Source organism: Leopardus geoffroyi, chromosome C1 (assembly GCF_018350155.1).
Source record: "Leopardus geoffroyi isolate Oge1 chromosome C1, O.geoffroyi_Oge1_pat1.0, whole genome shotgun sequence".
Lineage (NCBI taxonomy): Eukaryota > Metazoa > Chordata > Mammalia > Carnivora > Felidae > Leopardus > Leopardus geoffroyi.
In genome coordinates this window covers 139801436-139813618 of record NC_059328.1, presented here as the reverse complement: position 1 = coordinate 139813618, position 12183 = coordinate 139801436, and the positions used below count along the sequence as shown (strand labels likewise).

General features: G+C 34.7%; 1 protein-coding gene across 3 annotated transcripts in view; it reads right to left on the bottom strand.

Annotated features, from left to right (window-relative positions):
- The window catches only part of EPC2 (enhancer of polycomb homolog 2), a 119555-nt gene that overhangs the window by 30388 nt on the left and 76984 nt on the right, over nucleotides 1–12183 (bottom strand). For all 3 annotated transcript variants that reach the window (XM_045479751.1, XM_045479752.1, XM_045479753.1), the window contains exons 3-4: nucleotides 10020–10165; nucleotides 3622–3828 (exon numbers count right to left, since the gene is read on the bottom strand). In XM_045479751.1, the coding sequence (XP_045335707.1) occupies nucleotides 3622–3828; nucleotides 10020–10165 (353 nt within the window). The remainder of the gene's footprint in view (nucleotides 1–3621; nucleotides 3829–10019; nucleotides 10166–12183) is intronic.

Below are 12183 nucleotides of genomic sequence, written 5' to 3'. Positions count from 1 at the left end.
CAATTATTTTTATTATTAAATTCACTCGTAACAGTAAATTTTTTCCTGGTCTAGGGTCTGATTCAGGATTACAATTGCACTTAGCTGTCATGTCTCTTTAACGTCCTATAATTTGGAATGGTTCCTTTGACTTTCTATAGTGATCATAGTCTTGACATTTTTAAATAGAGGCCACTTATTTTGTAGGATGTTCCTCACTATGGGTTTCTTCAATGTTTTCCCACAATTAAATTCAGGTTATGTATTCTTCATAGGATTATCACAGAAGTGATCATTGTATCCCTCTCTTATATCAGGAGTTAAATGATAACTATTTGTCCCATTACTGTTGATGGTAATTTTTATCCCTTGATTAAGATGCTGTCAGGTTCCTTTAGTCAAATTACTATTTTTAATTAAAAAGGACACTGTAGGATTATGTACCTTGTTTCTCACCAAATTTCCTCCCACTAATGTAGTATCCACTGATTCTAACTTTTGCCTGAAACAATTATTACTATCGTGGCGGCCAAATGGTGATTTTCAAACTTCATCATTCTACTGAAACTTGGAAATCTTAAAGTTCTACTGTAAGGAAAAATGTTCCCTTCTCTTTTATCAGTCAATCTACCAACCAACCATCCATTCATCCATCCGTCCCTCCCTCCCACCCTCCATCCATCTATCCATCCATTTATATTAGTATGGACTCATGGGTTACTATGGGTTATTCATTATTTATTTTGACACTTAAAACTTTCCCACATCTGGTTGGTAGAGTCCCCCTTCAAGCTGGCTCTTGAGGCCTTCTGACATGGGTCCAACATGCTTTTATCTTTAATCAACAGTCTTACTTTCTGGCATAACAGAATGTTTCAAGCGTATCTTTATATTTCCCAGCCCTAGACCTGGAAACACTATTTTTCTAAGGATTTCTGGTTCCTTTTGATGGAAAATGACATTTAAAAATCAAGATCTACATGCTAGGCATGCTCACTGCTACTGAGTATCATCGCTTCTAGACTCAGCGAACAGAGCTAGGAAATACACCTGTAATATATGTATGTACACATACATTCACAGATCTATATCTGACTATACCAATACTAAAAACAATGAATTCATACTGGTATCTTTTCTGTGCTTTTAAGATGGCCCTATCCCTGTTTTCAAATCTATTCACTTCCTTTACCGTTCCTCACAATGGTCTCTGTTCTGGACCAACTCTTTTTTCCCTATTCCCAGTTACATATTATAGTTCTGACCTACTGCCCAATCTTCAGGGAAGTAGTTCTCAAACTGCTGCACTTTAGATTTAACTGGAGACCTTTTTATAACCAAGGATAATTCACAGGAGATTGTTACATGTGGCCAGACTGAGAACAACTACTTGAGTTTCCTCTCTTGTCTTTCTCGTTTATTCTGGGCCACAGAGAGGGAGGAGAGAAAGCACAGATGTTAACAGTTGGATATATGGGGTTAAACATATTAAACACACATGCTGATTTAAGACTTCCCAATCAGCACTTTCAGACATGTTGGTGCCTTAAGACTGTCTCATTTAAGAAGGTCCTAAAAGTACTTAAGCACTCCCAAATTAAATACTAGTTTACCAAATTAAAATTAAATTCTAGCCTGCCAAGCAAATATTTCAGAAGTCCTTTATTTTAGCACCTCTGTATGTAGCTATACATGTGTTTTCAATCTGTGGAAACAAAAAAGTAGAGAACCTTTGCTAGCAGTATTCATTTTTGCAGATCCCAGGGCTTGCCCACCTCTGGAACATCTAGGGGTATTCATTGTTGACTGCGTTCCCAACTTTCTCATTTTGAACCATAAACATTTTGAAGCAGCATCAGTGTGCATGAAGGGGAAAAGTCTTTGGTCCCAAAATTGAAAACAGAGAGGAATAAAAAGACTACTGGAAAAGAAAATGTACCACTCTGCAGAGGAAGGTGAAAATAACAGGCAAGAGAAAGGGTAGAAATCAGAGTGTCAGGAAAAAGCAATACTAGTTATTGCACAATGAAAGCACCTATACATTGGAATGCACTACTAGCAATTCCCAATATGCACTGGTTAGAAAACAGTGATTTAACCTATTTAAGAATAAAGCTGATTTAAATACTTAAAATGTTGTTTACATGTTAATAAATACTGCCTAGTTTTCAGTTCTTCACACCCACTCAGTGAAAGTCTAATGGTATACTTCCTTCAAAAGACACTGCTATGGGGCGCCTGGGTGGCGCAGTCGGTTAAGCGTCCGACTTCAGCCAGGTCACGATCTCGCGGTCCGCGAGTTCGAGCCCCGCGTCGGGCTATGGGCTGATGGCTCAGAGCCTGGAGCCTGTTTCCGATTCTGTGTCTCCCTCTCTCTCTGCCCCTCCCCCGTTCATGCTCTGTCTCTCTCTGTCCCAAAAATAAATAAACGTTGAAAAAAAAAAAATTAAAAAAAAAAAAAAAAAGACACTGCTAAAAATCTGTTTAGGAATGTATCTCAATTAATTACATTTCTTTTAAAAAGCAATTAGTAGTTCATATTTTTCAATGATTCAGGTAAACTTCCCCTTCCTCATGTCTAATTGCCTATATTTACAAATTTACCTCATTCCAGTCTTTTCTAAGCAAGATGTTACACTTTCATAAAATATCTCAGACTATCTTATCTAAGAACTAAAATGCCAAATTGAAAACTTAGCCTGGTTTAGGCAATGTCATCTAAACTTGGGACATCTAAGACAGACTTACAGAAACTGGTTATTAACCAGTAGTAGAATTTTTCCTAAAATATACTATTCCTGGCAGCTGTTATGTTTCACAGCTGTTACATTCACAACTGACAAGGAAAGCTTTTCATGTTAGGAGAAACAGGAATCCATAGAAAAGGCTTTGCCTCCCATCATAATTCCTCATGGCTTTTACATATGTTCTAATTTTTTGCAATGCTAGAGAATGTGTTATTGTGTATGGTGTTTACTGTTAATTATGAGAAATAGAAGACAATGAATACCACCTGTACAGTAACACTTTCTTCTATAACATATCATTCCACAGCATGAGACCCTGTTTCTCTTATGTAAAATTCTGGCTCACACTGCTTGTGAAAGGCAGATGGGGACAAGTTCATCAATTAGAAATCTGACACAACTGACAACTCAGAAAAGAAGAAAAAGATTCCACTGTTACTTCTGACTATGGGAAGAACAGGCTTGAAAAGAACCTTTCCTTCCTTCCCATGACCCCACAGTAGCTAAAGGGAGTCAAGTTCTTTTTTATACCCAAGAATTAGAATATGGTTTCAAAAGAGCTATAAGCTCTTAAGCTTCCCAAACAAGAGGATATGTATAAAATGTATAGTTTACTGAAGAGCTCAAATTTCTGAGATATATAAAGATATAGAATTCCTTTTACTACTTCAACTATAAGTCTGAAATGGTAAAATCAGGAGACTGTAAAGGGCATGGATATTGGTTATTGTACCAACAGAAGCTACTGAAGAGCAGGATTTCTAACATTTGGTTCAACAATGTTATTAGCTCCTCTTTATGTTCAAGGTATTCAAAATTATTGAAATTATTAGCAGAAAAAAATTGATCTTAAATACTATTAAGGCATACTAATTAAATCTAATTTGCCCATTACCTTTCGAGTTTGCATTTTCTCTGTTCTCCTCCGAAAGGCAACATAAGGGTCATTGTTGGTGGAGCCATCTCTTTTCTCTTGTTTTATCTGAGGAATGAGGGACGGCCCTCTACAGTTTTTACGTTTTCTTACCCAGTAGTCATACACAGCTTTAATAAGGTAATCATCTTCGTTTAGCAGCAGTTTTGCTTCCTGAAGTGTTACAAGCTAAATGAAAAACACAAATTGTCATCAACTATGTTTGAAAATGAGAAATCAAAGTTAAACTATTCCTATAGAAAAAAAAGTGATCAGTCTAACGATGATCAGACATCATGATCGCAGAAAACAGAATTCAATTCAATCTAACAAAGGATTTGTTAATAAGGAGATTCATTCAAAAATTTACATTTTGCCCTGAGAGGTAGTAAGAACCACAACTTAAAATACTTAAGAAGACTGAATGAACAGTAGTTGGGAAGACTGCAACAGATCTACGCCTCAGGTAAGTCTTGGACTAGAAGACACCTCGGGTCCATCAAAAATCTGATAATCTGTGATTCTATACATTTGAACATCTAGTTTTCAACAGTCTACTAGGTTCTTTCTGTGCTTTTGTTTTCCAACAGAAACCAGAAGATACAGAAGGTTTCTTTCTATATCTATCTACAATGAAAGATTAATATTTTCCAATATATTGCAACTAATATAACAACTTTCTTTTGAAACTGTGAAAGAATAAACTTAGCATGTTTCCAGAGGTTTCAACATTAAGCAATCTTGAATTTCTTGTATGAATTACATATAAAGGCAATTCTTCTAGCGAAGCTACTTTAGTACTAGAGAATCCTTGTTCTCAACACTCATTCTGCTAATAACATTGTTACGTCTGTGACAGCAGCCCTCAGATGATTCCCCTTGGAGTTTTGACACAGGTATCTCAAGGATGTCCTTCTCTGTTATCAATACAGTCAACATAATGTTGACATATCTCAAACTAAGGTTTGTAAAAATTTGCTTGGTCACATCTGTTTCCTTGTTCTTTGTGAAGACTGATCAGCTTGAGCAGGATGGATTATGGGTTATCCATACCCATTTACAGGGAACTCTAGAAAAAGATCATGGAGTTAAGGCTGCAAAACGTCAACGAAGTGCTGTTATCACAATCTTTCTACTTTATCACTTTGGAAATGAAGATTCATTTTCAAAACAAGTTGAGATATCTCCTAACAAATGTTTCCCTGAAACTCAGAAATTAAGGGAAAAATTTTCTCAATGAAACTGTAAGATCAACATATGAATCAATATGAGGGTTATATGAAGTCAATGGAAGACGGCATGACCCACCAAATAAATTTGATCTCTGATTTCTCATACTGGTATAACTTCATAGAATAAATGCAATAATCATTTGGATTTCCAGTCCTGTGATGGTGATTACCAGGGTTAATTAATTAGTTGGTTTCTTATTATAATTTGGCTGCCAAGATTGGCCACAGGAAGAGACTACACTGACAATGTCAACTCAAGCATTCTAGTCCATGTAATGATTACTTTTAGTGTAATGAAATTATATGTGGCCATACTTTGGCTTATTCAATGTCTCAGTGAAGTCAGCTTCAACTCATCTGAGAGTCTGAGTAACTTGGTCTTTAAAGTGGAGGGCCACAGCCTGGAATAAGAGACCAAACCAAAAGCAGCAATATTTCCAAACATCACTCTAAATGGGCAACTCTGTTAGCTCAAGTTCTCTGGAATGGCCCAAAGTCTACAAGGCCAGTGGTAGAATAAGAATCAAACTTTCTGGATCCAGTAAAATTCTACCTCAGGACATCTGAGTGGCTCTGTCGGTTAAGCATCTGACTCTCAATCTCTGCTCAGGTCATGGTCTCACAGTTCATGAGATCAAGCCCTGCGTCGGACTCTGCACTGACAGCGTGGAGCCTGCTTGGGATTCTCTCCCTCTTTCTCTGCCCCTCCCCTGCTCGCTCTCTAAATAAACTTACAAAAAAAAAAAAAAAAGAATAATTAAAAAAAAAACACCTTAATAAAACACAAAAACCAAAAACCAAAAACTCGACCTCATGCTTACAGCATCATAGCATTACGAGCAGCTCTCATGTGCTCTGGGGACCAATGGTGTGATATGCTACACACCTTCAGCGGTTTGTGGTCATTCTGCTTCTGATAAAATTTTGTAACCTTCACTAATTATACTCTAACTCTAGAGTGTGGAGGAGGATAGGTTTCTTTCCATCAAGCTGCAGAGCGGTAGTGAGTTTCTTATCCAACATTACTACCAGAGTAACACTGCTTCCTATCTCCTGCAGGAAGTGTCATGGGATTAAAACACTGCCTCAGGTCTCCTTCTCTGGTACTTCTTGTTCCTTCTAGAAATGTCCTTCTGCCTGGTTGATACATACCCTCTTTATATCTCAGGTAACAAGAATTCAATACATTGTTTACAGTTAAAGATCCAGACCTTTCTTTCCAGTGTTAACTGTATTTTCTCAGTTGACTGATGTTTTTATGTTGCTATACAGTAAATTTTTATTTTAACCATTCTGTGAAAAGTATCTTTAGCTATTCTAAGGCAATTAGTGTCACTGGCATCATTATGATCACAGTGACAGCATCAATTTGAGTGGGCAAAAACTATTTGCACAGTCTCAAATTATGACACACGATTAAATATCCACAAAATCAGAATCTTACTACTTTTCTATCTTAAGAAAAAACTTCTGCCATTTAACACTTTCTACCAGAAAGCAGTGGAGACCACTATTTACTTGATAAAAAGGTCTGTGGTAAAATTTATTATTTTTAAGACAGCTCTGAGTTGTTTGGTTTCCTTACTTTGGGGGCCTGGAAGTGAGGAGATTAAAAATTATTCTACTAGTGGGCTTTTCTTCTAGACTACTACTAGCTCCATGAAGACAAAGATCATTTAGTTTGCTTACATACAGATTTATGGCTTAGCAATTTCAATAAACACATTTATAATACACAAATGAATAAATTATGCATAAAATTAATGTTTTTTAATATAGTCAATTAAGCAATAAGTAGTTAATAATCAACTCCTATCAGTCCACCATTGTGTTATATAGCTTGTAGGGAAGACAGGAAAAAAACTGATGAAACCACTACCTACAGAAACTTACAATATGGCAATGGACGCAAGGCAAATACAATTTAAACAATAAGTGAACAACATAAGAACTTTAGAACTGAGTATTAGTGCATTAAGATATATGAAAGAATCATAAAATACTCCATCTGGGAGTGCCTGTGTTGATAGCCTAAGATACAAGTATAAATTCTGAGGACAGATATTGAGGGAAACAGCAACAAACACAATGTAGAGCAAAAACGGAAGAGAAGATGAAGAAAGAAGACAAGACTCAAGAAATGTGGAGGTCAACAGCACCCACTACTCTAGGGACATTTAGTAGGATACAGGCTGAAATGGATGGATGACAATGAGAAGGTCAATGGTGCCCTGGGTGCAATTTCAGTAAACTGAAATGGATTGTAGTATGGGTAAGAGTTAAACAATACAGCTAATCTTTTAAAAATTTAACTGGTGACAAAAAAAGAGGAAAGACACAGGGTAGTATTTTATAAAGAAATATGAGGTCGAATGAAAGGCTTCTCTGGGAAATAGGGACCCATGACATATTTTTGGGCAAAGGTAGAAAGACTGAAGAAGTGAGAGAAGAGATAATTAAAGATGAAATATTCAAGGAATATACAGGTGGAAAAAGAAGAGTGAGAATTAGAAATTTAGGGACCGAAGGGGTTAAAAAAACCCCACATCATTGTGAGTTTTGGGAGTCACAGGAGAGATGAGGAATACAGTACAGGATCATGTGGAGTTAAGAGAATAAGTCAGAAAAGTTAAACTTGAGAGGTCTGGGGACTATCTAGGTGGAGAAGCCAACAGGCAACATGAAAAGAGAAAAAAGAAAGTCCTGGAGCTTGAGAAGGAAGTCAAGGGTAAAGATATATGTATTATTACCCTCAGAAAAATGCTTGCTAAGGTGATATTATCCCAAAATACATAAGGTAAGAATATCAAGAACAGAATTTCAAGAAACCCTGGTGTTTGCAGAAATTAATGAAAAGGACTCAGTAGAAGACAATTAGAAGGAATGGTCAAAGAAAATAATTTAAAAAATCAGAAGAGAATGAAGTATATTCAAAAGAGCAAAGGTGAGGTGTTTCAAGAAATAAAGAGAGCTCAATTAAAATAAATGAATGAGGACTGAAATTAATCACGGCATTTGGCAACAGGAATTTTCAGGAATGACTTCACTGCAGTAGTCTCCACAGAATGATGGGAGCAGAAGCTTTGTCTCAGTCTATCTTTTATGTCTTTTCTCTGTCAACCTAATAAATATTGCTTTAACCACAAACTTGATTCCTTGCCTTGAGATCTGCTACTATGTTAGCTGCCAAAAAGGAAAAATAAAGAAATCTGTGAATCCATAGTTCAGGTACCTGGAATGAGAAGAGTCTTTGGTATCTTTAATCCTTAGTTCTAAAAACAGGACCATTATCTTGTCCCTAAGGCAAACTTCTACCTTTGTCTACACTGCCAAAAGCAGGTGCTACTATGCTCTGAGCCTACCCAATTTTAGGGCTTTGAAGCTTGTCACTGAACAAAAAGAACTAAAAAAGGATAGTGTTGATTGTATGTGGACAGTTAAGTGTATTATTGTTCACGTGTGTTTTGTTTATCCTGCCCCACTTAGATGAGAAGCTCCCCAAGGGCAGAACTTCTGTCACCTCCCTTGTTCACCTAAGCACTAAGTAATTACTGACTGAAATGAAAGAAAGCAAATTACAGAACAGAGCATTGAAGGCTTCTGAGGATATAACTTCAGCCACCAAGAGTAATTTTTGAGCAATCATGAAAAATAGTAGATATACCAAAATAAAGACTGAACCTAAGATTGCTAGAAGTTTGCATATAAAGAAGAAAAATGAACCTATACCTGATGCCAGTAATCAAAATCTTAGGAAAACTGTGAGCGCTAATAAGAATATTTTCAATACTCAATTTGATAATTAAAACAAATTTCCAATAAAAAAAGACAGACTTTCAAAAAACCAACTAAGTTGAATTTTACAACATTCGGTTTCCAATGTACTTTTTTTGATTGCACATCAAATATTACTTTCCATCCAAATGGGGGGAAAAGACTGGAAGAAAGGCTAAATATGCAGCAGACATTTCACAATGGAAAAGTTTTGAAAAATGTTCTGAATAGCTGGTAATGCCTTAAGGATTTAAAGGACTTTAGTTGGGAGGTAAAGGAAAATAATGAATTTGTAATGGGTAAACTACTGCAAAGTGTTAACAGTCTACTATAAAATGTTTACTTTTATCTCTAACTTCTTACTACATTAATAACAATTAATATATTAATACACCACACAGATACACCAAGCAATTATTTTTTAAAACAATTTATTTTTAAAATCTAATTACAACAATCTATACATGTTCATTATAGTAAATTTGGAAAACAGAAACAGAATAAAGAACATAATAATCACCAATAATCCTATCACTTAAATCGAACCAATAGTGGTATTTTGTTGGATTTTCTTGATCTTTTATTCAATGCACACATATAAATGTAAACACTTTAAATGAATCTCAGAGTTTTGCACTTAAACAATTCTGTATCCTTTTTTGAAATCTAACATTATATAATAAGCAATTTCTGTTAATATTCAAAATAATTATTTTTAATGGCTATGTGATATTTTACCCTACAGACAACTTGTAAGTTATTCTGAACATCCTTGTTCAAAAATCTGACATTTTTACCAGTTATTTTTTTTGAGAATGACTCCTAGAGGTAGGATTACTAAATCAAAAGGTACACACATTTTAAGGTTCCTGAAATATGCTGCCTAATTGCTTTCCAAAAAGACCATACCCTTTTAAATTCTCTATACCATATTTAGAATGACCCACTAAAAAAATTATTTCTTTGCGAATAATTTTTTCTTCACTTAAAATTTTAAGTAATATATACGTAAAACTAAAATGATAATGAGTACCTTAATAAATCTGAGCTTAACTAAGCCAGATTTGGTATAAGATACCTGCCTTAAAGACCCAACCAAGCAAATTTAGTCCTATGAAAAGGATCGAGAAGGTATTAAATACTATTGCAGCTAGTATTATTTTTATATCCAAACAAGAAGTCAGAATAGTACTATTCATACTCCTATTCAAAGAAATTATGATGAATTATTCAGTTCAAGGAATACTGTAAACAGAAATTCTAAGATGTCAGGGAAATTTAAAAGGCAATATACTCAGGTCTAAAGAAAATGAAAAATAAAGCTACTAACTGGATTAACTTTAAGACAGGAGACATTTTTACAAGGTACAGTACCTGATTAGAACTGGCTTTTTCAAGTCTGTCAATCATAATTTCAAATTGCAAAGGCTTAATTTCCATCTTTCTGTTAAGTCTATTTAATAAGGTCTCATCTTCTGAATCCATATCATAATCTGGTTGCTCGTTGTCAAGATTAAAGGCTAGAAAAGAAAAGAAAAATTCTTCAAACTGAGGAGAAATTATGGAGTTACAGTGTGTTTATATTTGACCACAGAATACTACTAAATCACAACGCATTACCAAAGAGAAGCTCATGAGCAGACATCTAAATATTGGTTTCAGAGTACACCCAAAACTAATGTAACATACATCATATGTCAACTATACTCAAATAAAAAAACAAAAACAAAAACAAAAAATTGGTTTCGAAGCACAGTATAAGAAAAAACAAAATCTGAATTCATAGATGTGAATTAAAGTTTAACAGAACAGTAAAAGCAGTAACTAAAATTAATCTATTTTAAAAATAGAGGATCACAACAACCTACTGAAGATATCTGCAAGTGACATATTCAATAAAGACTTAGTATCCAAAATATATAAAGAACTTACACAACTTAACACCAAAAAACCAAATAATCCAATTAAAAAATGGGCAGAAGACATGAACTGATGTTTCTCCAAAGAAGACCTACAAATGTCCAACTGACAGATGAAAAGATGCTTAACATCAGTCATCATCAGGGAAATACAAATCAAAACCACATGAGAGATCACCACACATCTGTCAGAGTAGCTAAAATCAAAAACCCAAGAAACAACAAGTGTTGGCAAGAATGTGAAGAAAAAGGAACTCTCTTGCACTGTTGGTGGGAATGCAAACTGGTGGAGCCACTGTGGCAAACAGTAGGGAGATTCCTCAAAAAGTTAAAAACAGAACTGCCCTATGATCCAGTAATTGCACTACTGGGTATCTACCCCCAGTACAAAAACACTAATTCAAATACCCCTACATTTATTGCAGCATTATTTACAACAGCCAAGTATGGAAGCAGCCCAAGTGTCCATTGATAGATGAAGAGATAAACAAGATGTGCTATATATATAACAGAATATTATTCAGCCATAAAAAGAACTGAAATCTTGTCATTTGCAACAACATGGATGGAGCTAGACAGTATAATGCTAACTGCAACAAGACAGTCAGACAAAAATACCATATGATTTCACTCATATGTAGAATTTAGGAAAAAAAAACCAAATGAACAAAGGAAAAGGGAAAAGAGAAAGACAAACCAAAAAACAGACCCTTAACTATAGAGAAAAACAGATGGTTACCAGAGGGAAGGTGGTGGGAGATGGGTGTAAGAGGTGAAGGGGATTAATAGTACGCTTATTTGGATGAGCACTGAGTAATATATGGAATTGGTGAGTCACAATATTGTACACCTTAAACTAATAAAGCACTATATGTTAACTATAGTGGAATTAAGATTTAAAAAATCAAAAATAGAACATCATGAAATATATGCCAAAACAGTAGCAATTATTAAAAAAAGATGTTATATATTTATCAACATGGTAGTTTGGTAATATAATGAGAAGCTATCTAAGAAAATTAAGAATCTAGAAATAAACTCAAGTGCAAAGTGTATGTATCATAAGAATGGTATTTCAAATCACTGAGGATAAAGGAGATTATTAATAAAAAGGGATTATACATACTAGTCACCTTTTAAAACTTAAGTTAGAATTCTACCTCATTCCTAATACCAATAAATGATGTATTTAACAAAATTTTAGAGTAAAAAATAAAATGCAAAAAATGCTAGAAGAAAATGCAAGGGGAAAATGTTTGGGTAGGTACAAGCTCAGAAGCCATAAAGTGAATTAAATAAATGCAAACACAGCAACAAGATATATTTCACTCATCAGACAGACAAAGATCTAAAACTTGATGGTATGCCATTTTGGAATGAATGGGGGAAGGAAATCTCAAACACCATGAGGAGGAAATTAAAACTGGTATTCAGTTCAATTAAAGACACCTACTCCTGGACTTGGCAATTCTATTTCTAGGAATTTATCGTATAAATATACAAACAGACAAATATACACATACAAGAATATTAGATGTGACACTGTAAGAAGTAAAAAATATAAAAACAAGCAATGTATGTGGGAATACAGAAATACTGTATATAATGGTTTGTACATA